The sequence below is a fragment of the Gavia stellata genome, chromosome 2, assembly GCF_030936135.1.
Source record: "Gavia stellata isolate bGavSte3 chromosome 2, bGavSte3.hap2, whole genome shotgun sequence".
Lineage (NCBI taxonomy): Eukaryota > Metazoa > Chordata > Aves > Gaviiformes > Gaviidae > Gavia > Gavia stellata.
This window is the reverse complement of record NC_082595.1, coordinates 78,645,255-78,673,139: the sequence shown is the minus strand read 5'-3', so window position 1 is coordinate 78,673,139 and position 27,885 is coordinate 78,645,255. Positions and strand designations below refer to the sequence as shown.

At 40.0% G+C, this 27,885-nt stretch overlaps 1 protein-coding gene across 1 annotated transcript; it reads right to left on the bottom strand.

Annotated features, from left to right (window-relative positions):
- Nucleotides 1–1,635: 1,635 nt before the first annotated feature.
- SLC17A5 (solute carrier family 17 member 5) lies at nt 1,636–26,470 on the bottom strand. The gene is made up of 11 exons (XM_059835323.1): nt 26,410–26,470; nt 22,680–22,876; nt 21,001–21,234; nt 20,398–20,485; nt 17,481–17,567; nt 16,122–16,240; nt 15,087–15,245; nt 12,566–12,698; nt 10,713–10,860; nt 3,402–3,492; nt 1,636–1,832 (listed from the first exon to the last, which is right to left on the bottom strand). The coding sequence occupies exons 1-11, from the start codon at nt 26,468–26,470 to the stop codon at nt 1,695–1,697; spliced, it is 1,455 nt and encodes a 484-aa protein (XP_059691306.1). The 3' UTR covers nt 1,636–1,694.
- Between the last annotated feature and the right edge of the window lie 1,415 nt (nt 26,471–27,885).

The following is a 27,885-nucleotide window of genomic DNA, read 5'->3' as shown; positions in this document are numbered from 1 at the left end:
GCAGGTAATTTTCCAGGAAAATATTAACCATACCTTAATCCAGTCACCAATTTTGTTCAGCATACTTTGAGAATGGTGTTCTAACTTCAGGGAGATAGTAATTTTCAACAACAGATGCACATGTAAATATTCATTCCATTTATTGTGGAAACACTGAAGACACAGTATAGCTTTAACATACTCCCACTGAACAACTACTGATTTATTTCATCTGAACTTCACACTGTTTATTGTAGAAATGCTGCAGACACACACACAGATTTAAACACAGTTCCACCATCAGAGAACATGACACTTCAAGGAAGGTCAAAACAAAATGGCTCTTAAAGCTAAAAAGAAGAGGCAGATGCCATTTCCTAGAAATGAAGGAAGGTAGGCTCCACTGGAGCAGCTTTAGTACTGGGCTTTTCTTTTGGATTGGTGGTAAACGAAAAACCCAGAGCCCAGTGATTTTTCTTTTTTACCTAATTGCTCCAATCCAGGAATCTTTGGCACAGGAATTTTCCTTTGCTTTGTGACAAGATTATTCAGCCATTTGTTCTTAACAAGGCCACTATTTTCATAGACTTCATTTAATCCTGCTGTGTGGCATTTAATTGCATGTCGTGCAAAGGATGCTCGAGTGTCAAATTCTAGGTTGATAGGAGACTAACAGCATCAGGTTATTGCACTAGTTCTTTTTAACTCTACTTTTATCTGACTAACAAACAAGGCTGTTAGAGAAGAGAACTGATTTTCCTCATTATTTCCTACACTGGCCTTATTTTATTGCATATACACTGACAAACTGACAAATATATCTACATGCAAGAGGAAAGAATTCCACTGCACTGATTTAAAGAGACAAAAAATAAAATTACTTTCAGTTTGGCAGTTCAAAGTAAGCATGCAGATACTCTGTTTCTAGTTCACTCTTGCACACTGCCTTGATTTAAACCACAGAGTTCAACCGCTGCTTCTTCGCACAGATGAATAAAAATAAGGCCTATTTAAAAAAACTGCACCACAGAGAACAGTAACACATGGCTTATTCTGTCAGTCACAACGGTACATTTTACTTCCTCATTTCTCTGTATCAGTTGTGAAGCTGTATTCATGAAACAGGGAATGTTTGTATATTGAAAACTTGTGCGTAAAATAGAATAAAATCATGTGTGCATTTCTTAGACATCAATTAAAACACTGAAAAATAAAAGCATTAGAGAAGATTGTAGAAAACTAGAGCTCTTCTAGACTTTTAAACAGCAAAAACCCTATCAATCTCATCACGGTAATCAAACCACTTTTTTGGGTACAATTCTTTGCATGCCATTCCTCCTTACAGTGCTACCTAATCACTTTGCTTTTTTCCTCTCATTTCAGTATCAAACATCTGCCTACACATTAATTCAGAAAATATTAATTAAAAACTGGAAAGAATTGGAGCCTAGCACACTAATTTAAAATGTTGTCTCTGATCATATATTTGATATCAAGTCCTAGCATGAAACTATTATATTTAACCTAAGTAGTTTCTTGTTAGGAAATAGCACACATATGCTGTCAAATGATTTTCAGTACAAAAGGTATACAGATAAAATAGTTTAACTGAAAAGCTCTGAAGACTCCTAGGAATCAGTAGGGAAGGCACTTTTCCGGTCACGTAATTCTAGCACGTTGGGATTCAGCACAGCTTTGGTATTTCAACATCTCCTTCAGTTTCTATGCAAGTGATATCCACTGACTGCCCAGTCCTGAACTTCTCCACTTGCAAATAAAGCAAAGAAAATTGCTCCAAATAGATTAATAGAAGCAGCAATATAGAAAACAGTCTGCCATTCTCCCACAGTATTCTGCCAAAAGGGGGAAAGAAAAAAAAAATGCAGTCAATTTGCAGCTCCACACTCAAGAAGAAGTAACTTTAAAACTGATGCTACATGCTTTGCCTATTTAAATGTAAATGCTATTCAGCATGATTTCATAACAACATAAAAGCATTATAAACATAAAAGATCAAATCATCAGTATAGTCAACTTCAGTTTAATTACACATCTTACACAGATAGTCCTATCAGAATTAGACTATCTGGATCAGTTTATCATCTGAGATGCAGAACCTTCATAGCAAAATTCACATTTGCATGAAGGCTACACAAACTCACAGAGAATGTTACTGTAAGGGGAAACATGACATTGCTTTCAAGTCAGGTGATCCGAGAGCTGAAGTGCTCTGCACTATGCAGTAAGCTATTCTTAATGAGTACTATGTGGATATTCCAGAATCGTAAGCTTTTTAGCTCAAAAAAAGGTAGCTAACTTTACTCAGATTTCAAAAGGAATCCTCTAAACTCTGGTATTTAAGAAAGGCCTTAAGACATGGGTAGCAAAGAACTGTGGTTTGTTTGGTTTTTGGGTTTTTTTCTTCCTTTCCTTTTAAATAAAATAGTAATATCTGTAGATGTCCTAAGGCTCTTTTTTTTTTTTTTAGTTCCAGATGACTACTGTAACAAACCCGTAAAGAATGTACAAACCTGTAAAGAATATACAAATAATACAAAACCAGAATAATACCAGAACAGTCCATTAGTATGGGGGGAAAAAAACAAACAAACAAAAAAATCCCACTTGTTAAGATGTCTGGAAGAACTGATTTTTTTGGATTCATGTATTAATGAATATTTTCATATTATTTTTAAGGAAATCATTGGAGTGATCACCAACTCCAAAAATTCAACTGTATCAATAAACTTACTCCTCCCATCTTCCTTTCTTAAAAGATTTTAGAATAATTCATATAGTTGATTTAAAAAATAAAACAAACAATCAAACAACTCCTTGCTCCCTTTTTCTACTCCAAATCATTCTTTGACTAAACCACCTTGGAAGTAAAATCTAACACTATTCAAGTCAAGCGTGTTAGTTTCACAAGACATCTAGAATGTCCTAATCCTGTAATGTATGTACAAAGGGATGCATTATAAAAAAACACACATTTGAATCTAGTTTCTCACTCATCTGACAAATGCTGACCTTACAACTCAACACCTCATGCGACAGACTGATTTTAAAAAGACAAGTAAGAATTTGTCTTACTTTGCTAAAATAATACCACAACTGTCTCATCTAATTGGCATTTTAACGAAGTTTTACTGTGATAAAAACATATTCATTTTATTCCTAGAAAATATAAGGGGTGAGTCACTAAAATTTTGAAGTCATACACAGGTCTTAGATTTTACCTTTATTTTCCTGATCAGAATCAGAAGAATAAAGGCTAGGAATTAAGCCATTCACAGCAACGGAACAGTATGACTTACATGTATAACCCCGATTTCATTTAATGACTGCAGACTTGAGAAGACAGAATTTCCATTCATCGGAGATAAAAATATAACAACTGAAAAAACAGTAAGCAGACTTACATTATGAGTGAGGTTCTTCGCAATAACTGGCCCCACCATTCCTGGGATAGTAGCAAAAGAATTTGTGATCCCAAGGAGAATTCCAGCATACCTGCAAGATAAATTGTTAATGCTGCTTATTAACTTATCCTGCTTATCAGTCATGGAAACAATTTTGCCTGACCTGATTACATAGGCCTCATCTGGATCACACAGACAAATTAAAACACAAATATTCCAGTGGGAATGGCTTGTTTTATTCTAGTAACAACTCACTGACAACTCGGTACCTACATTTTTAGGGACATGGTTTAGTGCTGGACTTGGCAGTGTTCGGTTAACAGTTGGACTCGATGATCTTGAAGATCCTTTCCAACTTCAATGATTCTATGATTCTATACATGTCTATTTTCCAGAGGCTAGTTATGGAATTTAACTTAAATTACTCATGGCTTTGCTCAGGATCCATAATCCAAACCCACATCCCCTTTGCTAAGCCACAACCAAACTATCTGGAATGGATCCATTGAAGAAGTTAGAAAAGAAACACCACATGCCTTGAAGTGGAAAGACAACAAGGTGTATGACAGAGTGCTGTTTGGCAACAGTAAGAGCTGGTTCAGGTATCATTGCCAAAAAGTGCCTGCCAAGAAGGCAATATCACCAGTGCAGACGGATATCCCCACTTACACTACAGACGGTATGTTCCAAAGACCTGAGTTCAGGGCGCTGTGGCAGTCCTCCCCTTCAGCTTTCTGTGGGTTAAGGCCAATGAAAAATGGGTCCAACTTAACCAGTTGTGCTGGTTGCCATTCCTGCAGCTCCATTTTGAGGCTTCCTGTTCCATGAACGCGGTGCTCTATCACACACACGTGCATGCATATGCACCAGCGGCCATAAAAACTTGCTGGGAAAAGCTGGTAACTTGCTTAATATCCGAGTCTCAGCACCTCATCTCTAGGCAATTAAAGGTCTCTCTCATAGGAGTGTTGCAATACCAAAAGATCATGTTTGAAACTGTGCCACAAGCGCAGACTTGTGGGAGAGACTGAAGAGAAGTAAGAGCTAGACATTCTACAGCAGAGCTTGAGCTTACAACCAGCAGAGCACAGATCCCTGTGGTTCAGATTTTCAAGGTGGATTTGCTGGCTTAAAAATCATACAAGATACTAATAGTTGCAGTTTACCACAGGAGAAAGGAGTTATTCCCCAGTGATCATTTTAAGCTGTTTAGCAGAGTGAAATTATGTCCTCACTGATTTTAACATAACAGAAATACAATTTCATCTCTAGAGAGAGATGCATAGCTTTGACATTTTATTTACCAAAACAGGAGAATTCAACCACACACCACTGTTACAAAAGGTTGTGATATGTGTATCCAGTCCAACGATATTAGAGGAACATGTGTTTTTTCCTGAGAAAGAGAATCAGTTATGTAGCCTACTAGTTGATTTTTCCTTGAAAGTCAACACTACGTATCAGTTTAAAGTATAGCAATGTATTTTAGACTGAGCTCCAATCCCTTAATTAAAATGATCCTTATTTCTTATAAATGTAGCACGTAGTCATCTTATCTTGGAAAGTGTTTAAGAATTAACAGGCCTTTATGAAGATGAATGTGAAAGTGTAAAAGTTTCCCTCAGGCAGATAAGCACATACAGCAAAACTCCATTTAAAGCCTTTAAGTAGAACCAAATGCATTTTGTCTTCAACATGCTTAAGCACTACAATACTGCTAACACACACTTTCAAAACTAAACATAGTTTAATAGTTTCCCTGGTTGCCAAAGATCTTTGGCAATCAATTGCTGGCTAAATGCCTCTGGTTATGCCCAGTGTTTCTGACATAGGCTGCATTCTTGATAACGCTCCCTGTTTGATGCAGATAGATAGCTGCTCTGCCACACGCCCTCAGCACAGCGGAGACTCCCATGTGAAATGGGAAAGCAAAAAGCAACATGTCTGCAGAGCAAGACTGATAGTAAGCTGTTGGTCAGGTTCTTATGGCATAGTGGGGATAACCAAATACGAATCCACTTGCAGAGCAGTTAAGTACTAAAATAAAGAGGAAAAAAACCAGCTACGTGAAGTGTTTAGTGTATAACAGAGCCATGGGAATATTACGAGGGCTCATGGTAACAGCAATACGAAAAATTGTAATCATGGCAACATACTGATGTAGACTTAAAGAGCTAGAATAGAATAAAATTTTCCTCACAAGAACAATCTTGTCTCCTTCTGTTCCTGACTCCCCCAATTCAACACGCTGATGGCATAATAAATACATATTAGAAACCCAAAACACATAGCAAATATTGTTTTTCTTTCAGTATCAGTATTTTCATTCACTTTTCCCTGTGACTATAATAATTATTTCTTTGGTATAATGCAAGTTTTAGTAGCAACAAGGGACCCTTTGCTATTCTACTCAGAATACTTTTAACCAATTAAAAAGGGCATTTAAGTGCATTTTGAAACTGCTTTGAATCACTTCTGGTTATTCTAATATCTTTCAGTAAATTAAAAAAAAAATAAATCTATCTCTGTGTAAACTCTTAACAGAGGTTTCCTTCACAATTTTATGCAGAGCCTGTTTTCAGATTTCTACAATTATGTCAAGCATTTCCTTGAAATTGTGAATGTCTGCCTTGGCCATTTCATCCAACAAAGTTTAGACAGTTGACAAAAGTTAAGTAGCAGGAAAAAAAAGGCTTCTTTTTCCTCTTGTCTTAGATGTTTTTGTATTTCTGTATTTGAAGAATTTTTTTTTTTTTTCCCTACGAACTTTGTTACAAGGACATGCCCTTTTCCTTCTCTGTCTCCATTTGGACAGATTTACCCTGAATTAAAGCATGCATGTGCTGAATAGAGAATCACTGATTTCAATAAAACAGCATCCACCCTGACCACATTCCCATCCAGGAAAGTTTTCCCGCATATGCAGCCATTTGTCTCTAGAAGCAATGCCAGGTCAAAGTTCCTGAACTATCAGCAAGACACCTGCCTCTCCTGCACTGATAATCAAGTATGCTCCCTTCAGCCTATCTGAGAGGGAAGAAGGGCTAGAGGAACTCGTACGGTTTAAATGCAATGGGAATAAAAGCAGTACCTTGTTGAGGGTAGGAAGAATAGAGTGGGAGTTGGACAGAGGGATCAGCAGCAGTTCATACGGTGAATCTAATTAGGCCTGCTGATATGTGTCAGCGTCTTTGCAGACGACACCAAGTTGGGCAGGAGTGTTGATCCGCTCAAGGGTAGGAAGGCTCTGCAGAGGGATCTGGACAGGCTGGATCGATGGGCTGAGGCCAATTGTATGAGGTTCAACAAGGCCAAGTGCCGGGTCCTGCACTTGGGTCACAGCAACCCCAGGCAACGCTACAGGCTTGGGGACGAGTGGCTGGAAAGCTGCCCCACAGAAAAGGACCTGGGGGTGTTGATTGACAGCCGGCTGAAGATGAGCCAGCAGTGTGCCCAGGTGGCCAAGAAGGCCAACGGCATCCTGGCCTGTATCAGAAATAGTGTGGCCAGCAGGAGTAGGGAGGTGATCGTGCCCCTGTACTCGGTGCTGGTGAGGCCGCACCTCGAATCCTGTGTTCAGTTTTGGGCCCCTCACTACAAGAAGGACATTGAGGTGCTGAAGAGTGTCCAGAGAAGGGCGACGAAACTGGTGAGGGGTCTGGAGCACAAGTCTTATGAGGAGTGGCTGAGGGAACTGGGGTTGTTCAGTCTGGAGAAGAGGAGGCTGAGGGGAGACCTCATCGCTCTCTACAACTACCTGAAAGGGGGTTGTGGTGAGGTGGGTGTTGGTCTCTTCTCCCAAGTGACTAGCGACTGGACAAGAGGAAATGTCCTCAAGTTGCGCCAGGGGAGGTTCAGGCTAGACATTAGGAAAAATTTCTTTACTGAGAGAGTGGTGAAACACTGGAATAAGCTGCCCAGGGAAGTGGTGGAGTCACCATCCCTGGAGGTGTTCAAGGAACATGTGGACGTGGCATTGCGGAACCTGGTTTAGTGGGCATGGTGGTGTTGGGTTGATGGTTGGACTTGATGATCTTACAGGTCTTTTCCAACCATAGTGATTCTGTGATTCTGTCTTACCACATGATTTTTTTTCTTGTGGCTTTTTCCAACACCTAAAATACTTTGTATACTGTCATATACAAATTTACCCTTGAAATAAACAGATTAGAAATGCAAAGTGAAGTATCTCTCAAATTAGAAAACACACACAACATCCTAGTTCTGGAAACCTCAGCTGTCACCTGCATAAAGAAGTTCCTTGCAAACATGCCTCACAGTGGCACACACTGCAGTTGCGCAATTTCCTTTTTCCTGTGACAGCTCTGTTGCACTCAGTGGACAGGATGAATTGTACTCACTTAAGAAGCACCATTTAATATTTTTTTCACTTCACTTGCTCAATGCATGGACCTTAGCCTTACTTTCTGCATGCCAATTAGCTGTTGCAAGTAGAATTTTAATCATCCCAAACACTTTCCAGTAGAACTCTTCACGATACTAGTTTATTTTCACAACACTCTTCAGAGATAGAGATGACAATGTAAAACCCATCCTATAGATAAGAAATGAAAACGTAGGCCAAGAACATATGTGCCTACTGGATGCTTGATTTGAGATCCTCAGGATCTCATTTTGAGAGTATTTAGCAGCAATGTTCATACATTCAAAGCACAGGTCTACTGACTTCTGTCCGCACTCTGAGTAATACAATTTTTGCAAACCAGAACTTAATAGTTTGAAGAGACATATGAAAACAAGCAATAAATCAGCTAGGCCTCAATTAATCTCACTGGATCCAACATTAGCTTCTCAGCTGAGATGTTTAAGTTTGGACTTCAGCTTCTGCAGACTCCCTTTACATATTATGGTAGTCTGAACCAGCCTCAAGAAGTTCCCATCACTCTTCATAACTAAAGAACTCTTAAGAGTCCAGATTCTTAAAGCCAGAGGGTGTGAACATGGTCCTCACAGACAATTACACTGCAGTCTGATGCAACTGACTTACCCCATGCAAACTCTGTGACAGAGCACTGAAAGGACTGAATTCCCAAGAGCAATGTTCAGCTACCTTAAACATGACCCTTCTTTTTTCTGTAATGTCCTGCCTCAGCCATTATGTGCTCTACAGCTATGAGGTAGAGGGTTTAGGAATGAATGCCAGTCTCCCTTTCTACACAATGCTCAGTCATTTCTAGAGCAGGATCCATTCTGTGCACTGAATGAAGAAAAGGTCCTGTGCAGGGTAATATTACAACAATGAGAAAGACTAATCTGTGATGCACAGAGAAAAAGAGGCAAATCAAAACTGCACAGATACCCAAGTTCTGCCATTAAGTTACTTACAGTAGTAATGCCTTTTGACATTAATGCTTAAGTTTTGTATTTTTAAACACAGAGACATAAAATACATAACTCCAACTCCTAGCCGACATTTTACATTTTTAGGAAACTAACTGTTGTAGTTCTGCAAAGCTAAGCTTGAAACAGAAGTTGTATAATGGCCCCATAATACCCCAGATGCACTGCTTTAACTACATCTTCTAAAGTCGTAATTCTACTTGACTTAAAACAAAGTGCACCACAGAAGCTATTCTTACTTTCATATCCCATTCATAGTACAAGCTCTTTATAGCTGGCCACTGACACCTTCCCTGTTGCTTGCTACCTAATCTCACCTGTCAAGATTAATTGGGCTCCCACTATTTCATTTCCATCTGTTAAATCAAAACTTGTCCATCATTGTGGACAAGACCACCATCCTTCCAATTGCCAAAGCCTGGATACCATCTTCAGTTTGGACCCGAGGTCTTCCATGTAAGTTGCCCAGATCTTAAGAATTTTTTTCTAGGTAACATTTCTACAAATGGTTTTTTCCCCTCTTCACTTACACTTAAACTCTTCATTCTACACATTAGTACAGAAACACCCTCTTCTTTGGTCATTAAGCCATTTGACCTTGCTCATATCTACATGCTACTGCAAACAGGTAAATGAATGACAAAGCAAAATACTTGACTTTTACCAGTGCAAAGAATGCTTATGTTGACTTTCAAAAGAATACATACACATCCATGCTCTTCAGTAAACTGATGGATCTGTCAGATTCTGAATTTGTAACACATTGGAGAAATTACAGCCTGAAGTCTAACTTTCCATTCTTATAAGTTAGCAATTTAAGAGCAATTATACATATCTGATTCGTCACCTACTGATAACAGGTCACCTACTCATAACAACATTTTGATACCAGCATATAAAATGTTTTTCAAATAGAAATAATTTGCCTGTATCACAGTGCTTAAATATTATATTGTTCATGCTGAAGGTTGATAGCTCTGATGGAAAAGTTTAAGAGAGTGAAACACTTAATTGTATTATGCTCTTTCAAAAACACTGTCCTATTAAGATCATGAATCAAATAGGACAAAGATCTAATAAATATAATTACAGGAATTACATGATTAATTCCATTTTTGATCCTGCAGTAATAATTCTAAACTGTTGTTCATATTATATCCTCTGTCAAACCTGCACTTTTTGCAAATACAGTGCTTAAAACTGTACACCTGACTCAATGTCAGTGTTTACATTCCAGGTCTGTAGAGCACAAGGTCCATAGCTAAATCTCCCAGGCACCCCAGCAATACAAAAAAAAACCCCAATGTGCTGGTTTTGGCTGGGATAGAGTTAATTTTCTTCGTAGTAGCTAGTATGGGGCTATGTTTTGGATTTGTGCTGAAAACAGCGTTGATAATACAGGGATGTTTTCATTATTGTTGACCAGTGCTTACACAGAATCAAGGCCTCTTCTGCTTCTCACACTGCCCCACCAACGAGTAGGCTGGGGGTACACAGGCATTGGGAGGCAACACAGCTGGGACAACTGACCCCAACTGACCAAAGGGATATTTCATACCATATGGCATCATGATCAAGCATATAAAGCTGGGGGAAGAAGAAGGAAGCGGGGGACGTTCGGTGTTATGGCATTTGTCTTCCCAAGTAACCATTACACATGATGGAGCCCTGCTTTCCTGGAGATGGCTGAACACCTGCCTGCCAATAGGAAATAGTGAATGAATTCCTCGTTTTGCTTTGCTTGCGCATGCAGCTTTTACTTTACCTATTAAACTGTCTTCACCTCAACCCATGAGTTTTCTCACTTTTACCCTTCCGGTTCTCTCCTCCATCCCACCAGGGGGGAGTGAGCAAGCGGCTCTGTGGTGTGTAGTTGCTGGCTGGGGCTAAACCATGAAAAGTGGTCATAAATGTCTCACGTTCACTAACAATAGCTTCAGAAATACTTACGAAGGTGCTATGTCCAGATGGTTGATGCTGTAGCCAGATGTACAAAATCCTCCTAGTGTTGTTGATACGGTCACAAACGCAACAGCCAGTGCATAGTTGCAGCCTATGAATCCAGCTGCTACTAAAAACACTGCAGGTCCAATCATTCCTTTAAGACAGAAATCTTAGAGTCAATGGACTTCTAACATGAGAGACATTAAGAGGCTCTAAGCTGTGTACACATTTTCTATACAACTTCCACCACCACCTAGTGTACAAAATCCAGCACTGCACTACATGCATTATAGTGGGCCTGTAAGGAAGAACAGATGGGTTTGCAAACCTGTTGCTGCCTCAGCAAATGTAGCCAGACCAGAAAAATCCCACTCTAGCTGCAAAGAACAAACTTCAACTAGATAAAAAATGAAGAAAAATCAACAGATACTGAAAGTGACTTCACAAATTAATTTTATTTATTATTATAAAAATAATAGAAGCCGCACTGACACTGGTAGGTGAACAGTGCACTGCAAAGAAATTATCCCCATTTAACTCTCCAGTTTTCAGGAACAAACACTGACTTCTGCAGTTCATAATAAAGTAGGGTTGGAAGGGTTCATACAAATACATACATACGTGTGTGTGTGTATATATATATATATGTGTATATATATTCATATTTCTCCTGCAGGCACCTTCTAGAATGAGTTTAATTTCACGTTTACAAGATCTGAATGTCTATATCTATACTGGAGCCTGCTGTACAATTTAGAGAATCCAGGCTAGCTTTAGAGATGCTACATCAGGCGCTGGAAACAGCTTAGCAGCCATCATGAGCTAGTGCATGCTGCTTCCTGTCTGCAGTCAGCTTTGGTACCCATTTCCCAGTACCAGAACCCATTTACATGACCCCATCAAGATCTCTGTAAACAGCTCCAAGTACATTTTTTTGTTGATGAAGCCAACCTAACTGCCTTGCTTTTCCTAACACAACAGCATGTTTCCCCCTCAGTTGTACATACTTGAGTGGGAGGCCCTGCAGTAAACAGCATCACCAAAATGGTGTAGGCTTAAAATAAAAAAATAATAAAAAAAAAATCTTGAGAGTTTATTATAAGAGCTGCTTTAAAGAAAGAAATTGAATCAGCAGAATTGAGAAGGGAGCAAGGACGGGCATACATCAAGCAGGCTGCAACCTGTGTGGATCCTGTGCCTATTCTCTTTTTTTCCCCGCCTTCTTTCCCATGCCCCCTCTTTTAATCAGCCATCAACTTCTCCTTCCTAAATACAGCCTTTTACCTGTATTCATTGAAAACCTGATCTTGCTGATCTCTTGGTGATTTCAGATCATCTCTCCTCCCAATTAGTCAAAACCATTTTGGATTCTATTTGGTCTTCCTACCCTGGTAGCAACTGTAAATTTTGCAAGTGTACTCCTACTGAGTTACCTAAGTCTTAAATAAACAAAACACTGAACAACACAGGGCTGGGAATAGGCTCATGCAGAACAATATCCCACTCAGTTTGAGAAAACCATTCACAAGGTATCATTCTGTCAAGCAATTATCACCACTTTAATGGTGATTCTACCTGACCATTTATTTAATCAGTTTGCTTGTAAGAATTATGTATCTTGACCTAAACAAAGCTTTTGGCAATCTCCTATCATTCTCTTATCCAATAGGCCTACTTTTTTATGGAAAAAGATAGGATTTACTCTTGATAAATTAATGTACAAATAAAGCTGCTCCTCTCAATCCATGTACAATCCTGCCTAATCTCACAGCAGAATGTCACACTACTCTCCCAAACCCTTCATTTTTCCCAGATTGATACTATGATATGTTCCAAACAGAGATGATACTTGCACCTACCTATTAGGGTAAAACATTTGCGAACACAAACAGTGGACAAATTCTGTTTTTCCCGTAAATAATCAGCAGTTTGCCCAGACAGAATTATACATAACCAGCAGCCAAAATAAGGTAGGGCAGATAAAAACCCATTCTGTTAAGGAGATAAAAAAAGACAGTTAAAACACTGAAATGACATTTCAATATGCTGAAAAATCACTTGTGCTGGTGCATTAACAGAGACTGAACCAGAGGTGTCAAAACCATCCATCCACATAACTATTGTTGGTATTACTGTAAGACAGAAACCTAGGAATAGAAAAAGCAAAGCATTTTAAAGTTACCAGTGTGTAAATTCTCCATTGCATGACTTAATACGTAACTACCAATGCAGCCAGACCAAAAACTCATACAAGATTCCAGAAACACCACTTTCAAGTAGGACAGGCTATCGAGTGAGTTACTAAAGTAAGTGGAAGCTGTAAATATTATTCAGAATTTTGAAAGCTGTATGGAATCTCAGGGTTTTGTACTACTATAACTCTTCAACATTACATTATCCCATATCTATCTGCTGAAACATATGATGCTGGCTGTAATCAGACAAGGTACAGAACTAGGACCTTCATCAGATCCAGGCTGGACATCCTATGATCCCAAAGCAAAGCTATTATTCAGGACCTGACATTACTTACACTGAAGTCACCTGTTAACTCCCATTAATTTAAACAAGAGCTGTTGAGAGACTTCTGCCTGATGCTGCATGTTTTTCTGATGAGGGAAAACAAAAGGTACTACGAAGCTGCACAAGTTTACAGCCTTTCCGTACAATTACGGATAATTACTGATAGCAGAGTTATAATTTACCTCTTTTTAATCACAGAGTAGGTTATTTGGATAGCTGTTGGATAGAAATACTCTAAACATTTATACACTATTATAAAAATGTGTATCTGTCAAAGAAGAAGCAAAAGCATCCCTAGGAAATTTAATTTTAAATGAGACCAGAAACACATCCCCACCTGAAATCTACTCTATCAGCACTCAAACATGCTGCCTGTTGGGTTTCAATGCTCAGCTTTCAAAAGCAGTAAGTAAAATTTTGAAAAATAGAAGATAGTCTCAATAATAAAAAAACCCAACTTCTTTTGAAGCACTGTTCAAAGACACAGGATTATTTTTAACCAATCCCTTTATTATAGATGGAAACTGGTGGACTATACAGTAGCAAGTGTATAATATTTTAAACAGCAATGCAATTTCCATCTAAATGTGTGGCAACCAAGTTAGTCCAACACTATTACACAAGCTCTTTTATTTCTTTTTAAATGTTCACAACAGTCAGTACTCTAAGTCACTCCAAAAAGAAGAAACATAACCCAGAGACATAGGAAACCACTTCACAGTGGAACCTGTTAGCATTTAATGCAATGGCATTTTACAAAACACATGCAATTGAGGGCTGTGGTAGCAAATGACTTTCATAGATGTTTATGCAGGTATTCCCTCAAGAGGTATAATAAGGAACCCAACCAGCAACTTCAGCTATTTTTTTCCAGCCATTTTGCAGCTTGCCCTACTGCAATCTTCTCTTCTAACACTGAGATTCCCCATCTTTCCTCCCAAGATTGCTGGCATCACCTCTTTCTTGCATGACGTGCATCTTCAGTTTGGTCTAAACCAGTCTCATGTGTTAAACCAGGAAAAGACTATGCTGAACTACTTGAAATTTCTGAGCACCTTTCTACTTGAGCTGTACCAGCTTCTCCAGGTAAACTATGCTATCACCAAAACTTTCTCATTAAAGAAAGGCCAGTACAGTCAAGTAATTTCTATAAATAAGAATGTTCTGACCCCATAATATTTCCCTGATAAATAATTTAATTTTTAAACATTTCCTTGAAAAGCACTATTTCTGAACCTTAAGTCTATGGTTTTGTTTCATCCTATTTACCTTACTAAAAAAAGTTATTTTACCTCTGCTGCTCATTGAAGAAAGGAAAGAAAGTGACAATTTGGGAAGTGATCCAATCAGACTGAAGCTTCCCCCCTCCCTTCCCCCCCCCCAGCTTAAAATGCCACTTGTCCAATGATTTCCTTAGTTTTATTTTTCTTTTTTAACTGGAAAACTCTCCTTTATGAGTGAGCAAAGAAGTAGATAGTATTTCAGAAGCCATAAGACAAGCTATAAAATCTGAAGCAATCTTACCAACCATATAACACAGAAAAATATTTTTATAGTTATTGTTTTAAATCAAAGCAGTTAAAAATGGGTAACATGAATCTTCAACCAGAAAAATGAGCTCAAAAGCTAGCATTAAGCTAAATGTCAAGTAAGTCCTGAAAAAAAGCAGGAATTACAAGGCAGGCAACATTTTTGATGCATCCGCTTAATTGTAGTGATTTATTTTACTATTTCGCAGCTATATATTTACATTCCAAGGTTCTTAAATGGGTTCCTCTATTCTAAACAGCAGGGAAGATCTCTGTTATCTCACTTCTTTAATTCAGAAGAAAGTGACTATATTTTTATTTATCTCACCTCCTGTGCATCAAACCGCAGGATCTCCTTCATGTATGTGGGCAAGAGCGTAAGAAGTGTATAGAAAGTCCAATTATAAGAGAAGTGTGCCACAACAATAGCCCAGAGTGGAAGGGACTCCAGCATAGGTCTCCAGGGAACAGATTTCTGTGTAGAAAGCTAGCAAGCCAGACGCAGAGAAAAAGGGAAGAGAAAGAGTGATCAGGACATCGACATGAACACTTACTAAATACAGTGTTTTGATCCTACCTAAATCTATGCTGTTTATTCATTCTGAAGGGCACAAAATGAGTCTCAGTCGATAGATGCAAGTCATCAGCAGTGACTGAATTACTATGTTCAGCTGTCACTGAAGGCATACTAATGTATGTTATTACTCTGTTGTTTACTTTTGCGAAGTAAACCAATTACTATTATGTTTTGTAATCAGAATTTCAAAAAGTATGCCTGCCTTTGTTGAGATTTGTTGCCTCCTGCTTTTACTATAAACGATTAAATATTTAAAGTCACCCCTCAAGTGTTTATTTAGCTGAATCTTTCCTACTCAATCCCAGATATTAACTTCGGTCTCTCAGCCAGCTTCACAGGTTGTAAATACATGACCCCAGTCACAGGAACAAACTCTTATGCACACTTTAGGAACTGGCTCATCAGCATTTTTATGTTTTCTCCACAAACAGTAGTCTCATCCTTACTTTAGAAGACACATTGAAAAAAGTTGTAAAATGTTGTATTGCAAAGCTTAAAGACATTATACAGGTCTGGATCTAGTTTAAAGAGTGATAGACTTGAGCTTTTTATTTAAAAAGCACCGCAACAACGTCTGTGACAAAAGGCATTATTACAAATGCTTTGTTTGATTACCGGTTGTTTCTCTCTTATACAACTGCACTGAATTTTTAATTTTTTGTTTGACAAATTCTGCTTCTGTCTCAGATTAAGGATGTTTTTCTAGACATCAACATAGCATGATGCTAATGACAATATTTGTGCTTTATGTTCTTACTTAAGCATGACTATACCAAAGTGTTGTACCTGATCTTTTAGAGAAGAGAGTATATATTCTCTTTCAGCATGTGAAATGCTCCTGTGAGTTTCTGGTGTATCGCTAACCAACCACATCCAGAAGAAGAACCATAATACGCCAAGTGCACCTATGGTTGGGAAAAGATGAGTAAAGGGACAGAAATAAAAACATAAGCAATTATATTGAGTGACTAACACTCTCAGATGATTTAGTTAGAAGTTTTTCCAAATACTCCAGTATAATTTTAATGAACATTATTTTTCTATCTACTTACAAACAGAGTTCCCCAAAGTGGCTTAACAGTGCACGTTTAGAGGTAATAAAGAAGACTAAGCAGGAAAGTGGTTTTTTGTGGTGGGTTATTTTTTTTTCTTCCTCTTGGAAGTGCCTCATACAGCAAGAAAGTTGCCTACACATACATATTGTATTTTTATCAGTCACATGGAACAGCCACAAAGGATATGGCTCACCCAGAGGAAACAAAAATTCACATTAAGTTTAATCACAAAAAATACTTTGTGCATATACACAGAATATCACTACATACAGCTTAACTGATGTACCAATCCTCTTTTTCTTTTTTAAGCCAAACGCCAGAACTGTCATTTGAAAAAGGTAACTTTTCAATAGTCAGTACAAATCAGCTGTACTTTTATATAACTATAACATTGCGACTTATTTCATTTGGTCCAATTCTTTGTTTTGAACCCTTTTTATTTATACAAAAATTGAAGGTGGTTTTGTTGAGGAAAGTGTAACCCTTGCCTTTTATTCCGATTCTCCCTACCCCATGCAGAACACGTAATGGCTTAGACATGTAAATAGACCTATGAAAAGCATCGGTTAGATCTATGACATGCTGTTAGAAAATATTTTCTGTGTTTGAGCTTCTTCTAGAACATAACTCACAGTAAACATGCTATGCCTCGCATTTGGGCATTCCTTCAGGGTTCCTGTGACTGCTAGAGAGGTTTTCCACACAGTTTCCACTTAAAGCAGCGGTAACTTTTCACATGTTCTTTCATTCACAGTAGAAGTTTGTTCCTGGGATTAAAGTTATTAACTCAATTTCACACTTCAAATAAGAAATTTCAGCCTGTTGTTTCCAAGTGGCAGGAGAGTTAAGAGCATTTGACTTGTACCAGCTTTTGTCCAACTCAGAGACAGCTTTGCTCATTGGAAGCAAGGCTTACATAGCCACACACAGGAATCTACTTAGCTTTAAATGTCTCTAATTTCCCAGGAGGAATAACATAGCAATGCTACATGTCAAACACATTTTTAAAGCTTAAAATAAGTTTCATAATATACTATGCTTTTCAAGCAGAATATGGAATGTAGTTTTAATAATTTAAAAAATCACTTACCAAATATGTAGAACACATAAACCCAGTTCATATAGTAGCAAATTAAACCAGATAGTGGCAGAGAGACAACAGTTCCCAGCTGTGCACCTATCGGAAGAAAGCAAGACAAAGTGGAAAACCAATAATTAGATCTCCTATAGACCTGTTAAACTAAGCGGCATTTCAGTTATTTTATTCTTCTGTAATAAATCATGCAGAAAAGGTTTGTCACCACCACTAGAGGGCTGCCATTTCACCTTAAAGAAACACAGGCACAATAAACTGCTTTGGCAGCTCCAGGTAAACAGAGTCAGAAATCCCTAAGCACCCAAAATTACAAGGAAAAAGCAGTAAAAGGCAGGCATTCTTGGCACATGCATCTCCAATAAAGTGATGGCTCTAGTACATCCAAAACAATGCAAATCAGTCAACTCCCATTGCTGTAAAACAAGAGAGAGCTGAACACAGTACAATTAAGGACTTGTGGGGGGGGTGGAATATTCTGACTTGATTTGCATTTCTCATAACTCCTACTAGCTCCACAGAAACAGGAATGCTAGAAACAAGAGCCAGAAGGCATCCATATAACCAGCAGGTTCAAATCCCATGGTCCCTGAATTCAATAGGGTGTAGGATCAGGTAAGGAAGAAAGGAAAGATGAACAGATTCCAGTTCAGATACAAGCCAAAAGCAGGAAAGAACTATTCTTGAATTTATAATTCAATATACATTTTGCAAATATAAATTTTGCAGGCTCCCCAACGCCCCAAATCTAAACTAAAAACCCAACCTATACTATTTACATACTTAGGAACTCTGCTGGTGATAAGTAGTAGACCTTGTCTCTCAATGTTAGTTATACGATCATTTCTCCAAACCTAATCTCAACTCAAAACAGTATATTACGTTGATATGCTGGCTGCCTATATTCCGTCTTCATGGAAACAATATTTTTTATTTGAGGCAGAAAGCTTCAACCATGAACAACAAAACCACATACTCCATGCAAAATATAAATCTAAATAACAACTACATATAACCTCAATCATATGTTCTCTTAGAAATCAACATGATCATGATTAAATAAACCACAGATCACATGACTGCCAACCACAAAAATGTGGGGAAAAGGAAACACTCTGCTAAGTTTACACAAGATGCCTTATCCATGCATGACTGCTAACAATTGGCAGTTCAAGGCCACAGCCTCTTCTCACTAGTACACTAGCATATAGTTTCACAAGATACAAAAGGACAGTTTAAAAGCTCCCAATTGTTAAATGCAGTAGGTCAATCCCAACTCTGTGCTCTCTGCTTAACTTGTGTGCTGGCTCTCACACAAAGACTACTTTTAAACGAGATTTAATTCACTATTATGGCAGAAAACAGATACAAAAAAAAGAGAAAAAGCTTTCTGCTGCATTAGGTGAGTTAAAGTGTCTCATGGGAGGGTCTGATGAGTGCCTGAAATAGCACATAGGAAGGAATGAGACACTTGGCTAGGAGGGAAGTGAGGAAATGTGAGGAAGAAAGGGTTAAGGCTTCATTCCTGTTGGCACAAGTGAGCCACTAGACTGGCTTAGCTGCTTGAGAAACTGTAGCTGCAATTTATGCAGCATAGCCCTGTCTTCTTGATGATGCCCAGGTCGAGTAAGAAAGCTGTAACAGAATTAATACTAACAAGAGTGAGTAAAATAAACCACTACTTCATTAAGTGAATGCAAAATTTGTCATCCTCAAAGAAAAAAATATCAATTTTGACTAGTAAATTTAGAAAGCTACATTTTTCACCTGCCCCACAAATACTGCATCGAGCAATGTGACTGGTCAATAAACCCCTAAAACAGACAAAGGCTCAGTGGAGATGGGCAAGCTCAATGCGTCCATGAAGCTCAGGGAATAATACAGGGTGTGACTGACCACAGCTGTTGCAAAGAAAGCTGACTTTATCTCAACACAAAGGGGACCAGAGGGTGTCCTTTGTTTTAGACAAACAGCTATGTCAGTTGAGTGGATCAGCTCACTATATCAACTGTTGAGTGGATCAGCTGGTGATGTAAATGTTTTTCCCTTTCATTCTCTCTAATGAACTTTTAATGAGTTCATTAAAAGCATGACTGTAGCCCTGAGTTAGCCAGACCAGCATGAGGGGAGTGAATACGTGGCTCAGCCCAACATAAAGTATAAAAACTAAACAACTAACAACAGAAATTCTAAAAGAACAGCAGCCTTCAGCTGCCTTAACTCACATATTCCTTCCCAGCTTTATGATGGTGAGCATACTAGAGACCAGTAATGCAAATGTGCATTGCAATTGCTATATTTTGCTAAGCATTAACTTACATTTGTACTGTGCTTTCAGTATATTTTGTATCACTCTGCTAAATCAAAAATCCTGTGTAACATCAAATATCTTCAAATAAGTAAATTTGATATCAAACATTATAACTTCCACACATAGAATATTTAAAAGAATCTGGTCAGGGAGTATTGGACTCTGACAAGGAGCTCTTGCAGCAATACTTGGGACCTTGGACATTTTCTTCCTTGAGTTCTTCCAAAAACACTTTAAAAAACGCAAAAAACCCAACCAACCAAACACCTCTATCCTGTCATTCTGCCCCAGCTTTTTTGTTCCTAAGTCTCCTTTATTTACCGTGTCTTCTATTAATCAGCTTCGCAGTAACTATTTGCACCACTTTATACCAAAGTTAGTCTAAAGTTTATACTTAGTTGCAGATCAATACCTTTTCTCAGGGTTATAAGAGCCATGAATAAATGAAGATAATGAACGCAAAGCAAGATTTAATTCAATGCTATGCTTTCCAGATTAAATGCTGATTAAAATTTATAATATAAATCCCTTTGATTTAAGTCAATCCTCCCCGTTACTGCAGTAAAAATGTATAATCCCATTATCAGCGTGGGAATTTCTCACCTGCATATGAAATACTAAGGAGCTTGCTGCGTTCCAGTGGAGGAGCCCAAGATGACCACATTGAATGCATAGCTGGGAAGGTGACACCCTAGAAAACAACATTTCATTCTATTGAAATGCAACAATTTTAGAACTCCCTTCAACTTTGCATGTTTCAAAGTGTATTTCATTAAAAAGCAGTAGCATAATCTGTTAGTTTCTTGTTTAGCAAGAAAACACTTTAAAAAAAGTGGGGTTTATGTGCAAGGCATAAGAGTAAGTAGGCAGAATTAATTTATCCTGCTTTTGATTCTGTATGTACTGGAAAAGCTGCAAGAATACAAACAATACTGTTCTGAGCTCCTTGTTTCTGACAAATGAGGTGGGATAATTCTAGTTTTGTCTCAAGTGTCCTTACAAATAAAACCTTTTCCTCATTCAAAAAGCTTAGGCTAAAATACAGGGTAAACTTTTTAATTATTCAAAAAAATTAAAACTAAGCTACTCAGAATGAAACAACCCATATACTACTCCAGCATACCGACACCCACAGGGTCTAATCACTACAATTTATTAATAATTTATTCAGATAAATTTTCAAGTTACACAGAGAAAAAGGATTACCTCTCCCAGTCCTTCCAAGGCTCTGACAGCTATGAGGTAGCCAACTCCCAAATTTGCAGCTAAGGGAGTAAGCAAGGTGAATACAGAGGTACCAAAGATGCCAAACCCCAGTAACAGCTTCCCTCCAATTTTGCTTGCAAGATAACCTCCTGGAATCTGAGTAATGATATAGCCATAAAAAAAAGAACCAAGGATCCATCCCTGAGTATCAGCGTCCCAAGAATACTTTTCCCCCTAAAAAGAGAAAAAAGACCCAAAATGCAATAAGTTCAAAATAGCAGTTTCTCTGACCATATTTTATATAACTTTGATCCATCATTTAGTCCTTTACACCTAAATTACAAACTTTTCATGGCCTCCTCCCTAGGGTCTCCCTCCTCTACACACACCTATACTGCAATCTAAGTTGTAAACTACCTGAATTAGCTTTTAGCACAGTGATTCCAGATATATCTAGCCGAAGTATGAAAATCATCACAATGTGAAATGTAAGTGCTCGGACAGTTATCCCTTTTTGAGTTGTAAGCAACTTGGGTTAGGTGACAGAGGTACAGACTACGTAGTCTGCATGAGTGTGAATCCCACTTCTGTATCACAGTGTGGACATTCTGTCATGCTCTAGAAAATGGCTTTTCCTGCGGAAAATTTATGGACAGAAAAGCAAACAAGGAGATGCAGATGCTTAAATTTAATATAAAGAAAGAGACCAGCCAAGGACAGGACTCACAAGGGTAGGTGGAAGAATGGGATAAGCACACAGAGGGAAGATGAGTTTAGTGGACAAAGTAATAAAAGCAAAGATGATTGAGATAAGGAGCCTGAAGCTATAAAGGAAGTCAGCAAGAAGTCATGAACTGTTGCCCAATAAAGTGATTTTGAAGTCTGGGATCACTTCCAAAAGCCCAATTTATGACCATCTAAATAAGCAGCATACATTTCACAGAAGTGATGAGACAGAATCTTCTTCCCATAAAGTTTGCAGTTATAATTTGCTTGTAATAAATAATAAATGACTTCTAAACAAGCAAACAAAATGAAGGCAGGAAGACAGCAAGAGTGCTCAGTAATAAACTTCAGTTATGAGGTGAGATCTATGCAAGTCCACATTCACAAAGTTGTTTTGGTTTGGGTTTTTTTAAAGCATTTTTTCATATCCAACAGTTCTGTTCAGTTAAGAAATGTGATTTTAAGGATTACTGGATGGCAAGTCAGAGATAGGATATAAAGACAAGAATCATAATCTGGGAAAGAGATCAAAGAAGTGAGGAGAAAAATATTACATGTTAATTTGTAATGAAATTTTGTGTCTTTGAGACTGTATGAAGAACAAGCAAATATGGACAGTGATGTGAGCTCTGACGCAGATGTAACAGTAACAGTTGATCACTGGCATATAAAACAGTGAGTCATAATAGATCTACAAGGTCAGATTAGCCAATTTGTAAAGAATAGCACAGAAAGGATGTACGTAAAAAAAACCTGACCCTGAGCACAGTGCTTCTAAATTAGCTAGTCATTTAAGACTTATTTTTCAGAACAGCTTTAAAAGAACCCCTGAAAGGCCATCTGGTAAAGAGCAGCCTGTTCTCTTGCCACCTAAGCAAGAGTCATCGATCACAGACTTCTATTAAAAAGACTTTTACATGCCACATTACAGGACAATATGTTTGAGACCTCACCGTTGTGTTGCGAGGAACATTTATGGTGGAGGAATGCTCTGGACACACATTGGAAGACGTATTCTTTGCTAAGCTTGTGTTAGGTTCTACCATATCCACCAGAGCAACGCTTAGGTTGACACGTAATGCGTACAGGAGGAAGAACCCAAAGAAGGCCAGTAGTGCTAGATTGTAACGGGCTGAGCAGCATGCAGGGACTGAAACGAGAGTAAATGAAAAATTTTTGTTTTAACAGAACCTAACAAAATAAGAACAACTGATAAGCAGTTTTTACTAATAATCTCAGAAATTTATGGGTAAGAAAACAACAGGTAAGAAAAAAGTTAATTATACTCGTCTTAAGGGGTGTATTCAATAGGGGTAGAGGCTGAGTGTGGGGAAAAAAAAGAAAGCCCACTTTTCTAGTGATGTGCAAAACAAATGTAATTCTGGTTTAGACAACTGGTAGCTACCTGCACAAGTGTAGGGGCTGCAGTGGAAGTGTGGTCTGTGGAAATGGATTTAGAAACATGGTTTCAAAAGTCCTCTCCAAAATGCAATAATATTTATTCAAAGTAGAACTTCACACTAAAAAAATCCCAAGATTAGCAGGAAGCCTGTTATATATGTGAAAACGGTTCAAGAAAAACAGAGACTATTAAAATAGTGTTAAAAACAGTCATTGAGATTCCAGGCTGTTTTCTAGGACAAGTTTTCCTTCTGTAAGTTTGCCTATAAAGGAATATGCATTTGCTGACAGCTGGCAAACAGAGAAAACTAGCAGAAAGGGGAATGGCAAACACTGCGGTGGCCCTGTGAAACAGCAAGTTTCCCAGTTGCCCAGTGCGCCCCTCTTCCACAGTCACCATACAACAATGAAGTTGACAAAGGAAAATGAGTATTAGATTCAGCATAAAATCGGTGTTGTGGCAATAAGTCAACTCTGTCAGCTGTTTAAACCCAGATATCAGACTTTGTACTGTAACACAGTTATTGATTCCCTTCTACAGTAGTACACAGCAGCATTTAGCAGAGATCGTTTGTCAGTATCAGGAGATTCAGATCAGAGTTGAGCTGTAACTTGGCCAGCACATCACCAGTGCCAATAAATTTTGTATCTATACAAAATACAATTTACAGCTCTGCAGATACTCTTTATGAACTGGGAACGCCTGAACCTATCGAGCAGAAACGTCAAATTGTTGAGAAACTAACTGGAGAATCTCCTAAATTTACAAATAGGGGGTGGAGTTTCCCCCTTGTGAAGAAACTACGGTGCTAAAGGAAAATTTTATAACCTGGATGTTTGAAACTCTGGGAGGATTGGGGATCAGGACCTGCAGATATGACATCAGTCTACAGTGATCTCATCTTTCTCTGACTATTCAGAATTCAAATGATGAATAGAACAAGTACATCTATGAACAACAGGATTGACTGGAGCCTCATCTGCTACTGCAGTATGTCTCTTGACTGGATTCTCTGATCTGCAGTAAGAAGCAAAAAGCATGCCCTGTGGACAAGCCATCTAAAGACTCTCCCCTTCACGGTAACTCTTCTGAAACAAGGAATGAGCCTATGCGATTTTTGTCTTTTTCAGTGAGGTCACCAACAGAGCCTTTCTACAAGACTCTATTTTTCATGAAAGTAGTAAAACTTTCCCATTTTTTAAGTCTGTAACCCCAACCAACTTTATGTGAAGTTCATTATGGCCGCACAAGATGTTTTAACAACATAGAGAAGCTGTATTTCCTATGTTCGTTTAGTAAATGAGTAAGAAGTGAGGCTACTGTGCAAATATGCAAAATGTCTTCCAGACATGTGGCAACTGCAAGTCTTGCTTCAGCAGCATTTGAAAAAGGCATATCTGATTTTTAAATGACATGATGGAGAGCAGCCAAGACTTTATTGCTTACTTTAAAAACAATAAGCACCAAAAGCAGGAAGTGCTTACTGCACAAAAACTAGTCAAGCAGCTTCATTGTCCTTTATTGTTGTTTAAAAAGTAATTTTCCTTAAGTGGAAAATGTATCATCACATAATTTAAAACAATTAATATAATTACCGGTAAAGCTATTTAACCTTTCCACTGCCTGTATTTGCTGGGGTTAAACAATGATAACAGAATGCTGAATATCACACTGATGAAGTAACCCTTCCTTGGAAATGCAGATTAACTGGGACACCCATTACTCTTCCTCTGAAAGCCTCTTACTGGTATACACCTTGTCTGGAGAGCAAGCTCCACAAAACGGATGTGCAAAAACTTAATATCACTAATGTCCGATTTTTTTGAACTGTGAATAGTTTATCATAAAAATCTAACAAGTCTGAAACAAATAGCTGCTAAATTATTGCTTCCCTGTCTTTCCACTAAGTGCATTTGCAATACCTGAGAATATTAGATCAAGTTAACAGAACAGAAGATTCGAGAAGATTCCAGATGCGTTTCAGTCACCCACCTCTTCAGGAGATTACCACAATCAAAGAGACACAGTCACCCCCCTAAAGTTTAAGGCAGCTAACCGTGATGTTCAAGATCTTACCTTGATTAGTAGTCTTGGGTTCTACATCTACAGTTAATTCTGATTTCAGGGGCATGTTTTATAATACTGTAGCTATAATTGAACAAGAGTCTTAAACTGCAGCTGAAAAAACAGGTCTGTGCTGCAAGTTGTGTGGCAGTTAAAGGAAGTTACTCTTATGCTGTATTTTTCCTCGTGGGTGACATGAACCACCTCAACCGGAGCATGATGCGTTGTGCAAACTGAAGAGAGTATTGCTTTAATAACCGGCTTGAACTCAAATTTCTCTCTTTCTGGCACTTTTAAGTCATTTTGTTAGCAGCCCCTCTTGCTGCAGTTATATGTTTCCCAAGTAGGTTAAGAGTATTTTTGCAGGGCATACTAAAGAAACTCAAAATCCTACTTTACTCTTCTGGAAAACCAAATAGCACAGACAACCCCCTAAACACATTAGCTCTGTTGTTAAGCCCTGACCCCATAACGATCCTCCTCTCCTATAATTACCTTTGTGCCTTCGACTGCCTTCTTTCCTCTCCATGCTTCCATAAGAAGCAATTGGTCTTACTCAAATTCTGTCTTAAAATGAAATTCTGCCATAACCTCGGTGGACCCCAGCAATCGCTAATAGCTGGGCCGGCATTTAAACTGGAATTACCCGCTTGTCTTCACTGACGAGACACCAAGCCAAGGGCCGGTATTTACACGCCAATGCAGTAACAGGGCTGCACGCCCGTTCCCCGCCATCAGTGCTGAGGACAAGGCCCCGATCCCCGTCAGGACGCAGGGCCGCGTTTAACCTAACACTCGCTGACACCGCCGCGCCCTCAAGATCAAACGCATTTAACGGCGCGGGGCGGGAGGTGAAGCCTCCGAGGCCGCAGAGACCGCCGCCGCCGCCCCGGGACCCGGGGCGGCCGCGATCCTGACAGAGAGGCCGCGAGCGCCAGCGAGCAACGGCTGCGGCAGGCGAGGGACCGGCCCCCCGGCCCCACAGGGACGCTCCCGGCCCGGGCCCCGCGGCTCCACAGCCCTGCGGCTCCATGGCAACGCGACGCCGCGACACACGGGGCGCGGCGCCGCCGGGGAGGCGCCGCGGCCCGGCCCGCCCCCCACGCCGCCGCCGGGCTCCGCGGCGCCGGGCCGGCAGGTCCCCAGCGAGGCGGGAGTCTGGCTGGGCACGGCCCGCCGGGGCAGCTGCCCCCGGTGCCGCCTCCCGCTCCTCTCACCCGTGCCGAGCTGGGACTCCTTCAGCAGCGGGGTGAGGTCCTCTCCCTCCTCGGTCTCCATCTCGCTGCGATCCGGAGCGCGCAGCGAGCCCAGGGACAGACCGCCGGCCGCCACCGCTGAGAGGAGGGGCGCACGGCTCGCCACGCCGCAGCCAGCCAGCCCGCCCGCCCCGCTCTGCTCTGCTCTGCTCCGCCGGCGCCGGGCAGCAGCAGCTGCAGCCCCCGGCAGTCATGTGACGGGCGCTGGCGGGCGGAAACGGCTTCAGCCGCAGCGCGGCGCCGCTCCCCGCCTGCCCTCGGCGGCCATCTTTGGTGAGGGCAGGAGCCGCGGCAGCCCGCCCACCTGCAGCGCAAAGGCGGCCCCTCCCTCTCTCCCTCGCGCGGGGCGGGGCGGGCTGACTGAGGGGGACTAATGGACACAGTGGCAGCGGGCCGGACTGCGGGTGTCGCTGTGCGGCCTGTCTCGACTGTTTTGGGAAAAGTTCCTCATATTTAGGACAAATCTCATCACGCGAATCACGCCTTCCCTTCCCCGGGCCGCCTCCCGCTTCCGTGGCAGCCGCGGGGAGGTGGTGGCTGTGAATTGTGTTTCGGGCGTTGCTCTGATACAGACGCGTCAGGTTGCAGGCCGCAAAGGAGCGCCGGGGCCGAGGAGCGTTACCCGTTGAGGGCTCCTTAGCACTGTGGCAGGCGGCCGTGGTATGGCGACCACACACGGCTGCGTGTGAGCGAAGGCGAGTGGCTTCTCGGTGCAGGTGAACTGTGGCAGCCATGTCCGCATTGGGGAAGACTCGCAGTGCTGGTGTTGGGTTTCTCTGTAACCACTAAAATGCCCAGCCACTTGAGCAGCATTATAACAATAAATTGCAGTATCTGCAGCACAGGACGTTTTTATTCTGTGTGCGTGCGCAGTGCCCGATTCATGAAGTGAGGCCTTAAAATGCACCAATATAAATGAATAAGCATCACAGCATAAGTAACAGAGCTTTTCCTCTCAGAATCCGTGGTTTTCAACCTCAGTCAAAGCTAACAACAGGGTAGAGGTCTTTAAGTCTTACGGGCTTTTACATAGGAGCCTACCTCTGCTTGTCTGCGCCTTTGCCAGGGCTGAGTGCTGAGTCATTTTGACCATCCTGCTGCTCATCTGCTGAAACCCTTGGCTTTGCTAGATGTCCGTGCCATCTTACCGATGTGCAAATAACTGCCCGGAAAAATTTGCGTACTGGAAAATGGAAGCATGTAAAAGATTGCTGGCAGCATATTAAGCTATATTGTTTCACACAAGGTAGATATACTGAGTTTGCAAGTATCAGTACAATGACTGCAGCTGTGTGCCAGTCATACAGTATTACATGTGTGTGAACATGTGAAGCAAACCAGGACTTCTGTTCTGATTCTGAAATTTAGCCTAAGAGTGTCTTCTGTGAGTCAAACTTACCTGGAAGTCACTCTTACAGCCAAAATTACAGAAGGAAA